Genomic DNA, 20,633 nt, shown 5'->3' with positions numbered 1-20,633 from the left:
TCGTCGGCAGGTGGCGCCACCAACCCCGCTCGCGCACCCTGCCGGGATGGGCGGGGTCATGGTTGGGGGTGGAGCCGGAGCTGGGGGCCGAGTTAAGACGCTGCGGGGGCGGAGCCAGCAGCTGCGGCGCCGCGGAGCCTGTACGGCCCAGGACGTCCCTGTAGCCTCCGGCCCCGCCTCCCAGGGCGGGACGTGCACGGGGATTGGCTAGTGCGGGCGAGAGGCGGTCGCCATTGGCCCGTGGCACCGTCGGCTCGGCGGGCGGTGTCCGGACGCAGGTGCCGGCCGGAGCGGAGCTAGCGGCGCTGACGGGACCGGCCGGGCCGGGACCGGGGCCGGGGCTAGCGGAGGGGCCTGCGCGGCCGCCCGGCCCGGCCGCGGGTCAGGTAGGCACGGGCGGGCGCGTGTGGTGGTGGGGGGTCGCGGGTCCGCGGGCCGGCCCCGGGTTCGAGGCCCGAGCCTGGCTCCCGAGCGGGACGATCAGGCTCAGACCCTCGGCCTCAGCCTTTTCCGGAACCAGGGATCGCAATTCCCGTCTCGAGGACGGCGGGAAGACCCCGAAGCCCGGCACACAGTAGGTGCCTCTCCGAGACTCGGTTTCCCCCTCTGTGAAACCGGGTCATCATAGCGCCAACCTAATGGGGCTTGTTGGGAGAATTCAGAAGGTGGCGGATGAGGAGAGACCCTTGCACACAGTAGGCTGTTAATAAGCACCTTCCTCAACCTTCTTCCCAGTGGGGCTCTGCCTGGAAAATAGTAAATATTGTAATGACCCAGGCACTGTCTACAAAGGACTTGCTTAGCAGAGTGCCTGGCTGTTAGTGGGTGCTCAAAACAGGGTAGCCAGAATTTATGATTCGCTTATTTAGTCCTCTAGGGACCATAATAGGTGGAAGTACGAGAAGTGTTCCCTGTTATACAGATGAAGAAATTGAGGCTCAGAGAAGCCTTCCCCCCCGGGGCCATACAGCAAAGGAGAGCAGAGCTGGGCTTAAACCTGGCCTCCAGTGCAGGGGCATGCAAGGACTGAAGGACACACAGGAGGCTCTCTGGTGAGCGAAGAGGAATGAATGCATTTTACAGGCTCCACATTTCTCCTAAAAATAATAACAGCATTTACTGCGCACTTACTGTGTGCCAGGCTCTGGCTGTGCCTTGTCTCATCAAACCCTCTAACAGTTCTGTAAGCTGATGGCAGTAATCATTAAGAAGAGCTAATATTTACTGACTTTTTAATAATTAGGGCTGTATGACCTGGGTGTTGTTATGATCTCCATTTTACAGACGAGAAAACTGAGGCCCAGAAAGTGAAGCAGTTTGCCCGAATGGGCACCAGTAGGGCTCTCTGACTCCCCTCCCTTTAGTTTCTTGCCCTTGGGGAAAGGAGGCTGGGCAGGTTTTATTGCCCCAGCACCACCCCAGATGGGCTTAGACAAGGACAAGCTTTGCTGGAGGAATCGAGCTTGGGGGCTTCTTCTCAAGAAGTCCCTCAGCGAAGTCTACCAGCTCCATCAGCTTATTTGACAAAAGAGAAGGATGAGGCCCAGAGAGGCAAAGTGGCTTGTCCCTGGACACACAGCATCAGTGACAGAGTCAAGACTTAAAAGAATCCAGGTCTTTTGAGTCCCAGACCCACTCACTGTACTAAGTTCAAATCTTGGTCCTGTCCCTTCTTAGCTGTGTGATCTAGGGCAAGGAGCTGCCCCTCTCTGAGCCTCGGTCTCCTCACCTGTCAAATGAGGGCCATTTTTAGACTTATGTGAAGACTCAGTGAAATCTGTCCCCCAGGCACTGGGCCAAGTTCACTTGAGGCACTGGCTCACTTGCCCAGCCCAGCAGCCCCAGAGCTGGGTCCAGCCTTGAGTATGGCCCCTTCCAAGCCCAGGCTTCTGTGGGTTGCACAAACCTCTAGCCTCTAGACATCTCTGATTCCCACCACGGGCCCTGGCAGGCCAAGGTATGGGAGTCAGGAGGGTTCTTCTCCCCCCTTGCTCTTACACAGGGTAGTGGCTGAGAAATGAGACGCAGCAACTTTGTGCCCGACACAGGGCAGGCACCAGGGACGGCAGAGTGCATGTCCAACCCAGTCCTCCCTTCCCCGAGCTCACCGAGGGTGAAGAAATAAGAGCACTTCAGGGAGGGGCACATTCCATGAGCGCAGTAATGTGGTCACCAATGGCGCTTTGGCCAGCGTGGTCAGGGAAGGCGTCTCCGGGCAGGTGATCTTTGAAGGGGACACTTAGGGCAACTGTTTAGAGTTCAGCGAGCTTCTCAGTACCCAGCATGGGGTAGGTCCTTAACGAACTGTAGCTGCTGTCACAATTTTGGTGATTTTCAGGCCTTGCTTTAGCAGATTTACTGATGAGTCTCCCCCCCATAGTAACAGAAATGGCAGAACTTAATATTACAGGAGCTGTGATGATTCTTGTAGCGCCCAAGTCCTTGCAGGAATGTTAAGGCTGATGCTTGGAGGGGTGGGAAGAATGGATTCCCCTCTGCATGCATTCTGTCGGCGAGCCCAGAGGCTCCCCTGTTGACCTCTGAGCCGGAAGTTCCTTGGAGTACACAACATGCCAGGCCCCCGCCACCGCTGCCCCGAGGGTGTTATCTGGGCCATGCAGTCTTCCTCCCTGCTTCTGCCTCTGGGCTGATACTTTCTTATCTGGCTGGCAGCGGCCCAATTGTGGAGGCTCAGAAGGGCATGGTGGGCCAGGAAGGCTTCTGGCTGAGCTGTTCAGAGGGTGCTGACCCACTGGTAGATGATGGCCTTGGTGCGAAGGGTTAGTCAATCACTTTGGCTGGCTCTTCCCCTTCTCTCTCAGGTGTCAGATTTGGCCGGCAGGGGTTGGCAAAAGCTGACTAGGGGGTGCCTCAGTGAGTGTTTCTGGCATCTCTGGGCCTCAGCTCCTGGAGACAGAAGCCTGGGGATAAGACAAGATCAGTCCAGGGACCCTTGGCTCCAGGGTTCCTGTGTTGCCTCTGTTACTTCCAGGAACTTCTCAGGGGAAACACACAAAGTCCCACTGGCTCCTTCTGGGGTGAGGGTGAAGGCGGCCAAGGGTTCTTTATGGCGGGGCAGACCCTAAGGTAGAGGGAAGAAAATGCTGAAGCCCCACACCCTGAGCAGACTTGAGGTCGCTGCCGAAGTCTCCAGCCATCTCGCACTGCGTGGTTTGGAGCACCTGCTGTGGTAGGAACAGAGGCTGCCCGAGCCCCCCAGCCTGCGTCATTTTCCTGATGGCCTGAGGTCTCAAGGAGGTATCAAACGATGCCCCATCCTGGTCTGTTCGGCCAGGTTTCTAGCTCAGTTCTGCCCTGCTCCAAGCCAGGCTCACATGCTCTGAGCCCAGCCCCAGAAGTCCAGTCCATAGAGAGCAACTGTCTAGGTGGTCAGCGGGCATGGTTGTAGCCCAGGAAAGCCCCAAGCACAGGGCCTGCCACACAGCAGACACTCAGCAACTGTTTGGGGGCCCTTACCGTGTCTAGAGAGGTGATGTTGGGGGTGGCCTACAAGCCTTGAGGGGCTGGACCTGGCTGGCCTTTCTCAGGAGGGTTAGCTATAATATAACCAAGCCCCTACTGTGCGCCAGGCCTGGGCTGAGTTGCAAGTGGCATCTCATTGAATCCCCCACGGCCCCCTACAGAGCCCCATTTTACAGATTGGGCAACTGAGGCTCTGAGAGCTGGAGTCAAATCCCGGTCGGTGTTTGGCTCTATAACCTTGTCCTTAAACTCCCTGCTGGCCTCTCCCTAGGCTCCTGGGACCATGGGCTTCAGGCCCTGAGGACACAGGGCTCCCTGTGGCCATGACGACGGGTGACTGCTGCCACCTCCCTGGCTCCCTGTGTGACTGCTCTGGCAGCCCTGCCTTCTCCAAAGTCGTGGAGGCCACTGGCCTTGGGCCTCCCCAGTACGTGGCGCAGGTGACTTCAAGGGATGGCCGGCTCCTCTCAACTGTCATCCGAGCCTTGGACACTTCAAGGTGAGTGGCGACCGAGCAGGCGTCTTTGCCTTCACTCACTTTACTCTCGCCAAGTGATCTTCTCCCAGTCTGCGGTCAGAAATCCAACCATCTAGAGGGACCAGGTGGGCAAATAAAGGGGTCCCAGTCATAACTGCCGTGAAGACACAGAGGCTCCGGCTGGCCGGGTCTGGTTCTTTAGGAAAAGTGGAAATTCCAGATTGTCAGGTGAAATCAGAAGATCAGATGGTGGGGAGTAGCTCATAGTTCAGAGAGCCATGATAAGGAAGTGGTTTGCAGAGCGGGCTGTGGATTCGCAGCACTTGGGCTCACATCCTGCTGGGCAGCCCGTCTCGCTCCGGGACCCGGGACAGGTTACTTTACCCTCGTCTCTCGGAGATGGGGACACCTTCCTCATCGCATTGTTCCGAGAGTCCCTTGCTGGTCCGCATACGGGGTCTGCCCGCGGGTTTGCCACCTCGTATGCATTTAATAAAAGTATTTAAGACCGGGTGCGGGCCTTCCAGACTCCTGTGTGAGCTGCCCCTGCCTGGTTTGCCAACTTGTCATCGTTTCCAAGGAAAAGAGTTTGAAGTTCACCCCACACAGATCTGAATCCATTTTAACTCATTTGGATTTCAGACAGCCACCAGGTTGGCTAAGGGAACAAGACTGTGAGTGGTATCTTTTTTCTTTTTAATTTTTCAAGTTTTCCACATTGTCGTTAGGTTTATCTACTAAGATTTCATTCCTAAGTTCTTTTCCAGTTTTTTTAAATTGTGGTAAAATATAGATAACTTAAAACGTGCCATTGTAACAGTTTTTAAGTGCACAGTTAGTTCAGCGGTACCCTCACACTGTGATGCAACCCCCCCCCCCCACCATCTGTCTCTAGAACTTTCTCGTCTTCCCAAACTGAGACTCTGGCCCCAGGAAGCACGGACTCCCCGCCCCCTCCCCTAGCCCACGCCCACCATCTCCTCTCTGTCTGTGACTCCTCCAGGGAGTTCCTAGAAGTACGGTTGCATAGTGTTCGTCTTTCTATGACTGGCTCGTTTCGCCGAGCTTCATGTCGTCAGGATTCATCCGTGTTGTGGCCTGTGTCAGAATTAATTCATAAGCTGTTCATTCCAACATCAAAAGCAGCAGATGGGAGGCCTTGCAGTGCTTTGGAGGGAGCTCACTGCCATTCACCCTCCAAGTCTCTGCCTGGCGTCACTTCCGGCAGGAAGCCCAGATGATATGGAGAGTTCTCCTGGGCCTCCTCTGGGCTGTGGGTTTGTATGCCCGCATCTCCATCAGCCCCCTTGAAGGCAGGACAGAGTCTATGCTGGGCAAGCCAGGCTGGGAGCGAGGGGACATTTGGTGGGGGAGGGGGCCTAGGAAGAGGCTGACCAAAGCTAGGGTCTCCCTACATGGGGTGCCTGAGGGACACTGAGTGAGCTGACCCCACTTTGTCCCACCCTCCCTCCTGATATCTGGGAAAACCGAGGCCCAGTGGGAGGCAGACACCTGCCAGTGTCACTGAGCATTGCTGAAGCTTGAACCCAGGGTTCCTGCTTGGGTTGGAAGGGGAGAAGCTCGTTCAGTCCCACCAGCCAGTCTTGTGGTCCTCAGAGGCAGGGTAAGCAGCAGGGAGCAGAGAGTCCCTCTGTGACCCCGCTGATGGTCAGGGCAGCCATGCCCATGAGACCACAAAGCCCTCTTGATCTGCCCCATGGCCTCTTTGCTCATGGCATCTCCCCTCTGACTTTTTTTTTTTTTTAAAGTAATCTCTGTACCCAACGTGGGGCTCGAACTCATGACCCCGGGAACAAGAATCACAGGCTCCACTGACTGAGACAGCCAGCGCTCCTCCCCCTGAGTTTTGACACAGCTCGTCCCAAACCTGCCTAGGCTGAGAACCAGGGCGGAACCACGCTCCCAGAGAGAAGGCTGCTGTTTGTCCAAAGGGTCCTCATCCTCTTGAGCCTTCGGCGCTCTGCCCACCAGTCCGTGAGCAAACCCAGGCCCTCCTCGAAGCTTCCTGGAGCATTTCTGCACCCCCGGCCCTCCCCCCTGGCCTTCCCCTGCTGCCTCTTCCATATGGCTTCTGTGGCTTCCCTGCTCACACTCTCCCTTCTCTTGTTCTTGGAGTGTGCCAGGGGCAGCCCCAGTGACACTCCCCCACCCCCAGCCCATTTCCTTCTCATCTGTGCCATTTGCGTTATTTTCCTGCCAGAATTTCATGAGCGAAGCCCATTTCTCTTGTCCTGCCATCTGGAACAGGCAGTGTAGCATAGCCGCTAAGGGGGGCATAGGCCCGGGAGCAAGACGTCCTGGGTTCACACCCCAGCTTCGCAGGCTACTAGCCGTGTGAGTTCACGCAAACGGGGTCACCCCTTCTTGCCTCAGTTTCCCCATCTGTGAAAGGAGGGCAAAAGAGCACCTTTCTCGCAGGTTCCCTGGGAGAATGACAGATTCGTCCACGTGCTGCCCTTGGAACAGGGCACGGTCCTTAATAAGTGCTCAGCAAGATGTCAGGTTTCATTTTGTTTTGTATTCTCCAAAGTGACTTTTCCAAAAAGGAGGGTTCCCTGGGACAAACCCCAAACCGACGTGGCTCTTCCTCAAGGTTCTCGTCCCTTCCACTTCCTGGGGTTGGCTTCCGGAGCAGGGATTCCTTTCCTGTTAACTCTGGGCAGGGGCGCTGTGGGATTAGGGTGGAGCCCAGTACAGCCTTTTGACATCATAGGGCACAGCAGCAGCCCCGGCACAGGACTGACAAGAAAGTAGACATGAGGTTTTGGCTTCAAAGCAGCCAGGCTCTGCCCCACAGCAGGAGACGCTGAGGAGAGGATAGAACACGGTTTCTCAGGGGAAACTGCTGTTATCTGGGAAACAGCCCTCCTGCTCTGCTTCCTTCATGTGTTCCTGCAGTCCACTCTCTGGGCAGAAATGTCTGGAAAACAATGACTCATGTGCTGGACAGCCTCTGCGCCCACCAAGGCCACACCCTCAGCCCTGAGCTGCCCTAGGAAGGACCCAGTATCCCCAGAGACGGGGCTGGGGCTGAGGCTTCCCTGAAGTGGCTTCCTGAGGATGCTTGTTATGTCTGTCTTCTGAGCCTAACTCCAGACACAGGAGCAGGATAGCTACTTTCCCTGGATGCACAGGTTTCTCAGGTAGCGTGGCCTTCAGGTGTGGCTAGATCCAGAGCCTCTGATGGTGTCCTTGAGAATCTGTTTTTCCCTGTTGCTTGACTCTGCTTTCCTATGTTTGGCATCATTCACAGACTCCACGTGGGGACCAGACACTGCCATCAGCTCCAGACTTACATCAGCCTTGCTGTCTCTAGTTCTGGAGTTTGGGGGTGGGGGGAAGAATTTCGGGAATTAATTCACAGTGACTCTGATTGCTTCACACATGCTTTTCCCTGAATCAGTCCCGGTGACCAGGGGTGTGTGGTTCTGATTGGTCCGGCCTGAGGTCATCAGGGGTGTTGTCAGCTCTGCTCTAGTCCTTGAGGACCGGGAGTTGAGAGTGGGTTGGTTGCCCAGGACAGTTGGAGGAGTATTGCAGGAAAAGGAGGAGCAGACACTAGATGGGCAGGTGTAAGAGATGCTCACCCTGGGCCTAAAAATGGGCCACAGGAACCCTGGGGAAGGGGCATGTTGCTACACTTTTGGGAACTTGGGAAAGCTTTACAAAGGAAAGGAGGTCTGGAGCTGGGCGTTGAAGGATGAGTAGAAGTTTGCCAAGTGGCAGCATAGGGCCACTGCTGAGCTTGTGATCCAGTGGGTAGTGCGGCAGGCGTAGGCAGGAAGCTTGGTTGTTGCTCATGTGCTCGATCTCTGTGTCTAGCGATGGTCCCTTCTGCCGGATCTGCCACGAGGGAGCAAATGGGGAGAGCCTGCTCTCTCCATGCGGCTGCACTGGTACGCTGGGTGCCGTTCACAAGAGCTGTCTGGAGAGGTGGCTTTCCTCATCCAACACCAGCTACTGCGAGCTGTGCCACACGGAGTTTGCTGTGGAGAAGCGGCCCCGGCCCCTCACAGAGGTATGCTTGGGAGCCCCAGGTTGGAGCCGGCAGAGGGAAGGCAGATGGGCATGGGGCCGGAGGGGGGGACTGCCCAGGAGGATCCCGCTCTATAGGGTGACCTCCTTCTTCCCCGCCATGGTAGATTCTGAAGATGTGGGTGGGGAACCAGGCCCGAGACCTTGTGCCCCTCCCTGTTCGGTCACCCCTGAAGCTGAGACCTAGAGAATGAGGAGCCAGCAATGCCAAGGACCCATCCTGGGGAAGGGCAGTCCTGGCAGGGGGCACAAGTGCAAAGGCCCTGAGGCCAGGAAGAGTTTGGTGTTCTTGATGAAGCCTGGGTGGCTGGAGTGGAGCGAGTTCCAGGAAGAGGAGAGTGGCCTGGGGGAGGTGGTAGCAGCTACGCCGGGCTTTGTGGGCTGTGCCCAGGAGCTTAGACTTTAGCCTGAGAGGCACGGGTCAGGACCCAGGTGAGCATTCTCAGGCGTGGTGGCTGCTGCACTGCTCTCCAGAGCCCTGTTGGCTGCATGGATGCCCTCCGGACTCCTCCGGGCCTGGCTCGGAAGGGTACAGCTAAGTGCTGCAGAGTCCTGTCGCTGGGCTAGGGGGTGGGCTCCTGGAAAGGCCCCTGGCGCCCCGGGGGCTGGGCATTTAGGAGAACTGGTAAGGTGGGAGAGGCAGCCCCCGCCTGCAGCCCTCCCCCTTTGCCTCGCCCTCCAGCCACACGGGCCTCCTCCCTTATGTACTTTGCCCAGGCCACATACTCCCATATCAGGGCCCCGCATTTGCTGTTCTACAGCCTGGGGCGTCGTCTCCCCTGTTCTTCACAGAGCTGCTTCTGCTCATTGCGTTCAACTCAGTGTTTCCTCCTCAGCACGGCTGTCGCCTCCCTGACCATCCACCCCATTTCATACCTCTTGCACTAGCATGGGAGCTCCAGGAGGGCACAGACCTTTCTGTTCCATTCACTGGAATTACCACGAGTGAAGCCCACTTCTCTGGCCCCTTCGTCTGTGGCGGGCTGAGTAGCACAGCAGCTACGGGCGCAAGGGCCCTGCGGCAAGACCCCCCAGCAAGACCCCCCAGCAAGCCCCCCCCGACCCGGCTGGCAGCCCTGGCTCTGTGGGGGACTAGTTGTATGAGTTTGCACAAATGAGTCTGTCCCTCTGTGCCCTCAGTTTCCCCTATCTGTACAATGGGGGGCACCTAGCAGGGCCCATGAGCTCATCGTAAGCTCAGTAAGTATGTGAAGGAAGGAGAGGACAGAGGGAGGCGCTGGTCCCGCAGGGCCCGCCAATCAAGATGGGTGTCTGCAGACCAAGGTGTGAGGCCTGGAGGTCCCGGTTCCAGGCTGGGATTTGTGGGAGGGCTATACGAAGCCCACCTCAGCAGCTCCTCCCCCACCCCCGCAGTGGCTGAAGGACCCGGGGCCTCGGACAGAGAAGCGGACGCTGTGCTGTGACATGGTATGCTTCCTGTTCATCACGCCACTGGCTGCCATCTCGGGCTGGCTGTGCCTGCGCGGGGCCCAGGACCACCTCCGGCTCCACAGCCGGCTCGAGGCCGTGGGGCTCATCGCACTCACCATTGCCCTGTTCACCATCTACGTCCTCTGGACGCTGGTGAGTGGCTGCCAGCTGGAGGCATCTGGGGGTCTCTGGTTCAGAGCAGGCAGGCCAGGGGTTTGGGCAATGGCTTGGGGGCCTCCCTGTCTGCTTCTGCCTCTGCCTCTGTCCCGACGGAAGCGATTCCCAGCATCTCATGGAGCTCCAGATTCTGAGCCCAGCCAAGGTCCAGGGAAGCCACGAATCAGGTGTGAACCTCTGCTCCCGAGAGATGAGGGCACTTGATTGGCAGTATTGAGTGTAGGCCCCACAGTCCGCCAGCTCAGCAAGACTAGCTGGGGGTGGGGGGGCGGGGAAGAGGAGGGAGGGCAGGAGGGTGAGAGGAAGAGCAGGAGGAGGAGAGAGACAGACAGGAATCTGAAGAGATGGAGAGGGAAGGCCCCTGGGATTGAGAGGGACTGGACTGGCAGCCATCAGGACCCTCGCCCAGAGAGGAGCCCCCAGTCTCACCTCTTAGGTATAACCACTGTTGTCCAGCTGTGGGAGCGTTCCCTTCTCAAAAAGGATTGGCATCCACTAGCAGGTTTTTTTTTTTTTTTTAATGCAAATAGTATGAAACCATAGGTACTGCTTTGTAGTCTGCTTGCTTTCACTTTGCTAATGTCCTTTAAAAAAAAAGGCAGCCACCCAACAGTTATTCATGGTCTGGATGTAACGTATTTATTTAACTAATCCCTTTAGGTGGACACTAGGATTCTTTCCAATGTTTTCTTCCCCTTCCTTTTTTTTTTTTTTTTTTTGCTGTTATGAGCAGTGCTTTGAGTACCACCTGTGCAAATGCCTCTTGGAACTTGCTTGATCAAAGACTATGAACCATTGACACTGATTTAAGAAAAATTTTTTATAGACTTTATTCATTAGGGCGGTTTCAGGTTCACAACAAAGTTGAGCAGAAGATATAGAGAGTTCTCGTATATCCCCATCCGCCCCACTAACACCATGCAGCAGAGGGGCACCTTTGTTACAACAGAGGAACCTACGTTGACACATCACTATCATCCAGAGCCTGCGGCTTACATTAGGGTTCCTACTTGGTGCTGTACATTCGGTGGGGTTTGGGCAGATGGATGATGAATGTATCCACCATTATGATATCATACAGAGTAGTTCCATTGCCCTAAAAGTCCTCTGTGCTCCGTCTGTTCATCCCTGCCCACCCCCAACTCCTAGCACCACTGATCCTTGTACCGTCTCCATAGTTTCATCCTTACAGAATGTCCCAGAGTTGGAATCATACAGTCTGTAGCCTTGCAGACTGGGTCCTTTCCCTTAGTGGCCTGCATTTGAGGTTCTTCCATGTCTTTTCATGGCTGGAGAGCTCCTTTCTTGTTAGCGCAAATATGCCCTTGTCTGGATGTCCCACCATTGATTAGTCCACTCGCCTACCGAAGGATGTCTTGCTGGCTTCCGAGTTTTGGCAGTGCTCTGACCCGTTGACGTTTAATCCCTTCCAAGAGGCTGTACCACTTCAGTCCCATCCTGAGAGAAACAGAAAGGGAGCTCCTTGCTCCCTGCCACCGACCCCTTCACTTTGCAGGGTCCTGAATGCCAGTGGGAAGTTTTTCCAGGAGAGTGAGTGGGTGTGTGTTCACAGTCCGTATGAGAGATGTATGAATGCTGTCTCTGCTTCTGGAAGCACGAGCCCGGCCCTGGTTTGGGCCAAAGCAGGTGCCACCTGGGTTCAGGCTCCCTCCCTTGGGGGTGGAGACCAGCGGCTGGCATTCCCACCCACCCTCACCCTGCCCTGCAGGTCTCCTTCCGCTATCACTGCCAGCTGTACTCCGAGTGGAGAAGGACCAACCAGAAAGTTCGCCTGAAGATCCGGGATGCAGATGGCTCTGAGGGCGCCCAGCACTCCTCGCTGGCAGCTGGACTCCTGAAGAAGGCGGCCGAAGAGACACCTGTATGAAGGCTGGGCCAGCAGGGCCAGAGGCAGCTGGTGACGCCCTGGTATTTGGAAGGACGAAACCGCCCGACCCTTCCTGCACGGCCGGAATGCTTCCTAGGGCAAGAGACACCAAGCGGAGCCGATGTGAAGATATTTTCTAGTTGTTTTGCACACTGTGGTACATGCGGACGGATGGACGTGGTCCTGAGCTTCGGACAGAGCAGGCACCCTGATCTCGTTCTGAGGTCCACCCGGCCCCTTGGGGGCTAGCAGCTGCAGTCATAGGTGAACCAGGGCGCCCACGGGGCTGGGAGGTTCCGCAAGCTTCTTGTACTTCTCTGCACCTGGCAGGCTCACTTTCCTGGCACCCTTGACTTTATAAAGTTGCACTGCGTTTCAAAAACCCACCCCGAATGAATAAAAGGAGCCCTTGCTGGACAAAACGGACTTGTCAGTTACATTTCTGAACCGAAGCCTCAAAGGGAGGCACCTGGGACCTGAAAGGAGTCAGGTTAAAAAACAAAAACAAAACCAACCCCTCAGCTGGTTTTGAGGGATATGTTGTGTAAGCCTGGAAGAAGCAAAGCCTGAGTTTTCGAGTGAAGAGCAGGTAGCAGGGTTAAATAATAAACAATTTAAAGTAAATACACGTAAGAAGAGCAGTTTCCATTTACTTTGCATCCAGAGTGGGCCAGATATCACACCGGGCCCTTTACACTCCTAATCACCAACGTCCATCCTTAGCGAGGGTTACCTAGTTCTGAGCTTTCACAGGTGTCGTCCTTCTGCCCATCCTCAGTGGCAGGGATGGCTGTTACCTCCATATTACAGAGAAGACTGAGGCTCGGAGCAGGGAAGCCTTTGAGGCCCCACGGCTCGAGGAAGCAGAGTTAGGGTTGACCCCCGGTCCACATGGCTGAGTGTCCTGCGTCCCCTTCTGGGAGCACTCAGGAAAAGCAGCAACATATGGCCATGCTAGTAACAGCAGCTACTCCTTGAGCTCTTTCTGAGCTTTGTACTTTTGAGGGTTCCCTGCATTGAGCCACATCTATTACTCAGAGCAGATCCAAAAGGTGGGATCTAGGATTCTCTTATGAATCCCATTTGCAGATGAGCAAACAGAGGCTCAGAGCAGTGGGGTTACTCACCCAAGGTCACACATCCCTGATGGGCCTAGCACAGTGTCTGGTATGTTCTTTTGTTTGCTGCATGAATGCCCGTCTGGTGTGTGGCTCGCCCAGAGAGGGAGAAAAAACCTTTCTGCACTAGACGAAGAACGTGGGGAAGCCAGCCTGGCCACAGAGGGTGGAGGAACAGCAAAGGTCAAAGACCTGGAGGCTGGAAACTACGTGGCCTGTGGGGGGAGCAGCATGACAGCTGAGCCGTGCTTGGAGCCCTGGGACTGAGGGGCAGAGGGGCAGGAAAGAGGCAGCTGGAAAATGAGCAGGCCTCTGCGGGCCTCTGGTGGTCTGCAGAACAGAATCTTGCCGGCTCAGCTGGCACTCAGGGCCCTTCTCATCCTCTGCGTCTTTTTACACTGCACAGGCCTGGCACCCTTCTCTCTCAGGACTCTGGCATGTGCTGTCCCTGGAGACAGTGCAGAGGGCCCAGGACGTGCTGTCATGAAAAGAGAAAGCTTTTTCCTTTGCAAATCTCTTCTAACACTTTTATTTTTTAAAGATTTATTTATTCATTTGAGAGAGAGAGAATGCACGCGCGCGTGAGCTGGGGAGAAGCAGACTGAGGGAATCCTCATGCAGACTCCCTGCTGAGTGGGGAGCCCCAATGCGAGGCTGGATTCCAGGACCCTGAGATCATTGCCTGAGCCAAAACCAAAAGCCAAACACTTAAGTACTTATCCGACTGAGCCACCCAGGTGCCCCTCCTCTGATGCTTTTAATTACGGTGGGGAGAAAGTTGTAGGTTGGTGCTAGGCAGTCTTTGATGACCCTTAACCCTAGGAAAAGAGAGAGCAAGTCTTGGGCTCAGAGCTGTCGGCGGTGCGCATGACTGAATTTCGACTTTAATAGCATCATCCTCTTATTTTCTACAATAAGCTCTTTATAGCAAGTTTTTAATATGTACTATGATGTAAGGCAAAATTCAAAAACATATATCTTTTTTAAAGGGAAAAAAGTGTCAATTAAAAGAAAGTGTGAAGAAAATCATAGTTCAGGACATGGCAAAACCCAGGAATGTGGGCAGTGTTGGGTTAAGTCAACCAGCCCGTAGGAACCTAGCCTGGAAGTTTGTGTCCTCAACCAGGGCCTGGCTTGTCCCTGATTTCCAGTCACACTCACTGCAGGAGAAGGGATTGGAGAGACAGGTGGCTTCATGTCCCTGCTGCTTTGTATTTGGACTCTTTTCCTTCATTCTGATAGACTGTTGTGGACTCATCCATCATCTCTGAGCCTTGCTGAGCAAGGGGATTCAGAAACTGGTGAGGCTCCTTCTGCCCCAGGGATGCCTCCAGGAGGCACCTAGGAGAGGTCTAAGGGAGAGGAAGGTCAGCTTAGATACCAGTGCAGCCCCGAGAGAAGAGCTGGTGTGCACAGGATTTTAGGAGAGCAGAGGGGCTGTGGGAGGAGGAGTGCCTTGAAGATGGTTGATGGAAGGAAATTCTATGAGACAGAGGAGTTTGGGGAATACGTAGGAATGGGGCCTAGCTTCCGTGTCAGGCTGGGCTACTGAATTTCTTCTCTGGGCCTGGAATTCTCAGCCTGGGTCGGAATCGCCAGGCCGAATTAAGCAGCTAGGACTGTGTGGCAGATGAGATATTCCCCCAGAGCTTGATGGTATGTAGCCATTCTGTGAGAGAGGGGGTAAAGAAAACTTTCCCTTTGTAAACCTAGAGAGAGTTCAGTGGTTGGATGGGAACGTCTCCAAGATCCAGTGAAGCATTTCAAAGTTCCAGAGACACTGGGGAGGGGGGTGCTGTGGGGAAAGGGAGCTGGAGGCCTCTGAACGCTTTCCCGGGCTCTGGCTTCTTCCCAGGCCAACGTGGTTGCCCTTGGACACAACCTGTTACAGCCCTTGAAAACCTGTTTCTGGACAGAGCCAAGTCTTCAGGACAAAGGGATCCAGGGGTAGGCAGAAAGGAGCCCCAGCTAAGGTTAATAGGCTCTCCTGGCCTGTGACTCATTTCTTCTACTATGTTGTGATTCTTGCTTGTTCATTCACTTAAGAAACATCCGTGAGCACATACTAAGTCCCCAGCTACATCTTTCGGTTGTTGGTTTCTCGGTTCAGTGAGAGGAACTTAGGCCATAAGCTCTGCACCCAAGAGCTTCCAACCTGTTGGGGAGACAGGCCAGACAGAGCCCAGGTATTCTTGGTGCGGGATACTTGCTTAGGGAGACAGCATTTTGCACAGCAGTCCTGTCTAGCCAGGCCAGTGTCCTGCCCTCCTTGTCTAACTCTTTTATATTCTAGTGAACAAAACTTTCGCTGCCTCTCTGTGCGAGCTCTGATTACAGGAAGCTGGGAGTGAGTAGGTCCGTGTAGGGAGGTGGGGAGGTGCTTTTCCTCCCCGACTTCGAGAGCGGGTGGAGTATCCAGTAGGTGCCTAACGCAAATTGGCTACGGTAATGAATGAATAACAGCTGGCCGGTCCGCGCATGCGCGCGTCGGGGGCGTGGCCCCGAGCAGGGGCGTGGCCCGTGACGGGAGGGGACGAAGCGGGAGCGGGCCCCGGCGCGCGCAGGCGTTACTGGTCGCGCCGAGTCACGTGAGCGCGCAAGCGCAGCGGCTCGCATCCCGCTCCCTCACACAAAGCCCAGACGCGGAGAAAATGGCGGCAGGGGTCGAAGCGGCGGCCGAGGTGGCGACGACGGAGCCCAAAATGGAGGAGGAGAGCGGCGCGCCCGGCGTGCCAAGCGGCAACGGGGCTCCGGGCCCGAAGGGGTAAATATTCCACGGCTCCTTGCTCCGGGCCGGGCACCTTCGCGGCGGCCGGCGGCGGCTCTGTTAGGTCTGTTGGCGGCCTCCCACCGGCGCGGCCTCGGCCCGGGCCTTCCGCGCCGGGCCTGCCGAGGGTGGGGGCGGCCGAGGCCGTGAGGAGTGAAGCCAGGCGGCCCTGTGAACGCCTCAAGAATCGCCCTCTCCTCCCAGGCAGCGGACCTCGGTTCCCCCGGCATCTACAGGCCGGGCCCGACGCCGAGGCCTGAGGCCGGGCCCCTGCGCACGGGGATGATGGCGCGGGCCCGAGAGCCGGGGAGTCGCCGAGTCCGCCGCCCGCTAACCTATCGGGTGACCTTGGGTTGAGTGGTTTCACAACTCCCCTCCTCTACCGCCCGGGGTCTCAGTTTTGCGATCCGTAAAGTGGGGGGAGGGGAAGGAGTGCGCGCGCAAGGCTTCGCGCGTGGTGAGCCCCGGTAAACGGCAGGCGAGGCGGGTAGGTTTCGGCACGGACCGCGAGGCCGGTTCGGGGCGCCTCCTTTTCCTTTTCCCCTTCCCCCGCCCCGCGGGGAGTGCCTCGGTCGGAACCGTCGCTAGCTACTACGCTCTGGCCCCGGCTCGAGTCCCTCGCGGCGTCCCTCGCTTCTCCCAGGTGCGCAGTAGGTAATGGTAGACCGTTCGGATTTGCTGCTCAGCGTTCACGCTTAGAAACAAGCAAACAGGCTAGGGGGGAAGAAAAGAAACCTCCTCTTCTGTGTTCCAGGGGAAGATTTTTTTTCCTCATTAGGCGGGCTCGCCAACTTGCGAACTTCGTCACCTTTTTTAGTCCAGCTTGGGGCTCTCTCTTGGGGTTTTTGGTTTTTCAGGTTTAATTAAACCTTTAACGCATCGTCTTGTGTCCACGTGAAACCCAGCCGTTCTGATAGCAGTTCCCTGAAAGACGAGGAGAGACGTTGTGGCTACAACCTACAGCTGGGAGGAGAGGGGACGTCTGGGCGCACATTTGATTTCCTACAAATTTTTAAAAAATTGTGGTAACATACATAAGATTTACAGTTTTAACCATTTTTGTGTGTGCGATTCGATGACATTAGGCACATTCACAGTGTTGTGCAACTATCATCCCCTATCCACGTCCAGAACTTTATCATTCCCCCGAAACTGGAGCAATGATTGTACAGGGATTAACTCTCCCCCTCTCCGCAGCTGCTGGTTACCTCTGTTTTAGGTTTCTGTCTCTTACGAGTTTGCCTTCCTACAGATTTTTAATATGCATAACTAGAGTTTGTGGAGATCGAAAGTGAATGCAGTTAAATTGGCTTTATGTGAATGAACATTCAGTAAGTACTGGCTTTGTTAAACTTTTCTCTCCTTAGGTGGGGAGGGACAAAATACCATGGTTACCGTCCTGAGAAATCAGCAGAAAGGCATCCTGGAAGTATTCCCAACACTTTGCTATTGAAAACTGGAAACAGTTGTGCTCATTTGGACTTTTTTCATCATCTTTTGGGGAGCCTAGTAGGGTTTCTCAGGGCCCTATTTGGGGGCCTTTAAGATACATTATTTTGGATTTCTTTGTTCTTTCAAAGCATTTATCACAGGATGAAGTGCTGCTAGAACCCTGTTAGTTGAGAAGTTTGGTTATAGATTATAGCAGCTGGGGTACATTTTTCAGATTTCCCATTTTTCGGCTGTTCATTTTCAAGTAGTCATTCTGTGGCTGATTCATTTGACATGTGGACTATTAGGAAGAACCTGAAGGTTTTAGGGAGAAAATAGCCCTTGTTGGAAAGAACCCAGAGTCGAGGACTGCTTGCTTAATCGTGGATATTTTGGTGTGGTAGTAACACTTAGATCTATTTTGTAGGGCCTGTGGAAAAGTTTTGTTTTTGGTTTGAGGAAGCTCTTCAGAATAAACCCCTTGCCCAGAGGAGGAAGCAATTTACATTTCTGTAGTAGGGTAATTAGGCTGTGATAGAAGCAGAAGGAGTTAGCTGGCTGGGAGCTTGGAGGGGCCACCCTCCCTCCAACCTAACCTGCTGGGGGCAGGGAGATGCATCTTTGGTGTAGAGGGATGAAGGATGATGATTGGGGAGAGGCTGAGAGGAGAGTGTCCAAAGACTAGGGATTTGGGTATATGCTTTGCATATTTGTAAAAAAAAAAAAAAAAGGAAAGAAAAAAAGCTGAAGCTGCTGTGGCACTTAATGCTAAAACACTGGGGGCCAGCTGGTGGGCGATGAATTCCAGGCTAAGGAATCTAGATTTTTATCTTGAAAGTCTTTGAGGAATGGGAATTGCGTGAAACTTTGTTCTTCTGACCGTCTGTACCAGGAGTGGAGTGTGCTGTCAACCAGAAAGGCAATGAGCAAGCAAGCTTGATTGAGGACCCCCGATGGGAAAACTTATTTTTCAGTTCCTTTTCTTCTGAGTGTGGGAGGAGGATTTGTTTTATTTTGATGAGAAATCTTCCATCTAAAGGCAATCAAGATTCAGAGTAAAGAGTATATTTAGTCGGGGAAGAAACGTTTATTTTAGAGGACTGTATAAGGCTTTAGGTGTGTGACCGTCCCTGCCCCCCCCCCCCCCCCCCCCCCGCCTTAAGTAAAGGTCCCATATGTTTAAAATCAGTGACTTAACCTGTTCCTTTTCTAGATTAATCTTGGTGACTGAATCAGAAAATTGAGAGTTGGAGACTTTTAAAAATAAAAAATTAGATTTAGTATAGATTGCTAAGGAGGTAACATTGTGATAACTCTGTTTTAGAACGAGAAGGAAATTTTTTTAAACAAATGAGAAAACTCGGGTTAAGGAAATTGAGCCAGAGACTAGGGGTGACCATCTAGACTCCAAGGCCCTAGTTGCTTCCACAGTACTACCCTGGTAACCTCTCTAACAGTCACTGAAAGTGTTTTATTTAAACCACATTCTCCGCTTTGCAGTGATCTGAGTGTTTGCTGTACTTGAAAAAGTATACTTGATATAGAAAGTATACTTGATAAAAAGTGTACTTAACTGTATACTTGATAAAAAGGATTTTTGAGGCACATTAGATTGTGAGCTCAACTTTAGAGGGGGTTCTGATTATTTGAATGCATGCTCCCAGCTCTTGACTTCACTTTGCTCTTTGGTTTTATTCATGGCTAGGCAAAGAGATACTAGTCTGCAAAGATTAGGTTGTTTCTTTTTGGGGTTCTCAGATGGACTCTCCCATGACCCGTGTTTTACAGTCATAGAGTTGAAAGCAGAATTGCTCCTTTGGGTAGTCTGTTATGACTACAGTGCCTAGGCACCCTCAGCCACCACCCTGGTGAGCTTGTTTTAATCACTGTGTAACGGTGGAAGGCTAGGAGTGAATCAGTCTCCCTCAGAATTATTGGTACAGAAATATATCAGTGCTACAGTTACTGTGTGCCAAGCCTTCTTTAAACCTGTAAATGTGGATGGTAATCTCCTTTTACAGAAGGAGATGAGGCCTAACAAAGACTGGCCTTGGGGTTCAGACCCAGATGTGTGGTGCTTAGTCACTTATAGTGCTGCTCCTTTGGATATTGTGCTGGACATTTACCAAGCTGCTTTTTGTTAGGTTTGTTGATTCTCACAGTATCCCTGTGGGCTACCCTGGGTACAGGTTATGCTGGTTTTGCTGGTAAAGAAACAGGGAGCTTGAGTTGCAAGGGTAAGTTGAGTGGTGGACCTGCAGCTAGAATAATGCTATGAGGAGTGCTCTGTGCACTAAATACATTAGAGGAGCTCAGAACCTAACATAAGGGATGATTTTCAAGGGGCGTGTGTGTGTGTGGGGGGTGGTCTTTTCCCTCAGGAGATGTGATCAGGATTTCAGGGTGTTGGAGTTGCCATTTCAAACTACACTCTTCATTGAAAAACTGAAAGTAATGAGAGTACTGAATGCTGTGAAGCGTAAGAGAGGGTAGGGATTCAGCAAATGGAGCAGGCATTGTCTTTTTTTATTTTTTTTTATTTTATTTTTAAAAAGATTTTATTTATTAATTTGACAGAGAGACAGCCAGCGAGAGAGGGAACACAAGCAGGGGGAGTGGGAGAGGAAGAAGCAGGCTCATAGCGGAGGAGCCTGACGTGGGGCTCGATCCCATGACGCCGGGATCACGCCCTGAGCCGAAGGCAGACGCTTAACGACTGCGCCACCCAGGTGCCCCATGGCATTGTCTTTTAGTTGTGGTGTTTAGGTGCAGTATAACTCTCTTTTGGTGGAGCAGTGACATGAAAAGTGATAATTCTCAAAGAATGCAGTCAGTGAGTGAAACAGTTCCCAAGCCGTATTAGACATACTTCATTTTCATGACTCGGAAGGTACTTTCAGATATTTTAGGCTTGTTTTTTGGTGTATCGTGAAATAGAATATTAGAAGAAATTTTTATTTATATTGGATCTGTTTAGACCTTAAGGTAGATGACTGGGTACCAGAATAGACCACGTTCATTGGCAGTTGGGAATTGAGAGCCAGTTAGCAAGGAGAATGTTATTAGTAAGACAATTAGCTAGCCTTGGTAGGTCTCTTACTGTGGTTTCCGTTTCTTTGAAAGATTCCATATTCGATACTTTTATGTTGGAGTTACAGGTCAAGTTATTGGAGTTAGGTTTGAAATTTTAACAAACATAAGTAGAAGCATAAACTATTGTATTATTGGCACAATAAGCTGCATATATTGGAAATGTGCAGCTTAAGTGTCAGTATTATGAATCCCTCACTGAGTCAAGGTAATAAATACGTCCATGACTCCCAGCAGTTTTTTTCTCACCTCTGTAATCTTCTGAGTCCTCCCTTTCTCCACCCCAGGCAGCATTTCTGTCCAGGGGACATTCAGAAGTGTCTTGGAGACATTTTTGATTTTTAACCTTTAAGACTGAGGGATTGGGTTGCTACTGATACCTATTGGGTAGAGGTCAGGGATATCTGCGGCAGCCCCACGTAACAGAGCTTTTGTCCCAGAATGTCAGTGGTGCTGAGGTTGAGAAACCCTGCTGTGGATTAGTTTGCCACAGTAGATTTTCTCCAATATAAGATCTTATATGATGGAATCACACTGTGTTGTAATGCTTTTGTTTGCTTTCTTTGAGTGTTGTTGCATGTAAGTTCATTACTTTTTGTTGCTGAGTAGTATTTCAGTTTATGGATCAACGACAATTTGGTTTTTCGTTTACCTGTTTAGTAGATAGATTTCCAGTTTTGGGACATTACAGATAGTGTTGCTGTGAACATTTAG

General features: G+C 53.1%; 2 protein-coding genes across 13 annotated transcripts in view; both read left to right on the top strand.

Moving 5' to 3' along the window:
- The first annotated feature begins 230 nt into the window (after positions 1-230).
- MARCHF2 (membrane associated ring-CH-type finger 2) lies at positions 231-11,935 on the top strand. 3 transcript variants are annotated; one of them, XM_034657664.1, is made up of 6 exons: positions 3,844-3,982; positions 5,731-5,956; positions 6,183-6,316; positions 7,805-8,000; positions 9,392-9,601; positions 11,355-11,935. In XM_034657664.1, exons 3-6 carry the CDS (start codon positions 6,189-6,191, stop codon positions 11,511-11,513), a joined length of 693 nt encoding a protein of 230 aa, XP_034513555.1. In that variant the 5' UTR covers positions 3,844-3,982; positions 5,731-5,956; positions 6,183-6,188; the 3' UTR covers positions 11,514-11,935. The 3 variants fall into 3 exon arrangements, with proteins under 3 accessions (XP_034513554.1, XP_034513557.1, XP_034513555.1); XM_034657663.1 differs by lacking the exons at positions 5,731-5,956; positions 6,183-6,316 and adding an exon at positions 231-386 and having other exon boundaries at positions 3,755-3,982; XM_034657666.1 differs by lacking the exons at positions 5,731-5,956; positions 6,183-6,316; positions 9,392-9,601 and adding an exon at positions 231-386 and having other exon boundaries at positions 3,755-3,982.
- Positions 11,936-15,237: 3,302 nt separating this feature from the next.
- HNRNPM (heterogeneous nuclear ribonucleoprotein M) overlaps positions 15,238-20,633 on the top strand; it is a 40,250-nt gene continuing 34,854 nt past the window's right edge. For all 10 annotated transcript variants that reach the window (XM_034657661.1, XM_011236216.3, XM_034657660.1 and 7 more), the window contains exon 1: positions 15,238-15,395. In XM_034657661.1, coding sequence (XP_034513552.1) covers positions 15,283-15,395 — 113 coding nt within the window. In that variant the 5' untranslated portion in view covers positions 15,238-15,282. The remainder of the gene's footprint in view (positions 15,396-20,633) is intronic.

The sequence above is a fragment of the Ailuropoda melanoleuca genome, chromosome 4, assembly GCF_002007445.2.
Source record: "Ailuropoda melanoleuca isolate Jingjing chromosome 4, ASM200744v2, whole genome shotgun sequence".
In the NCBI taxonomy this organism is placed as follows: Eukaryota; Metazoa; Chordata; class Mammalia; order Carnivora; family Ursidae; genus Ailuropoda; species Ailuropoda melanoleuca.
The sequence above is the reverse complement of the archived record's forward strand: the minus strand, read 5'-3'. Positions and strand labels throughout refer to the sequence as shown.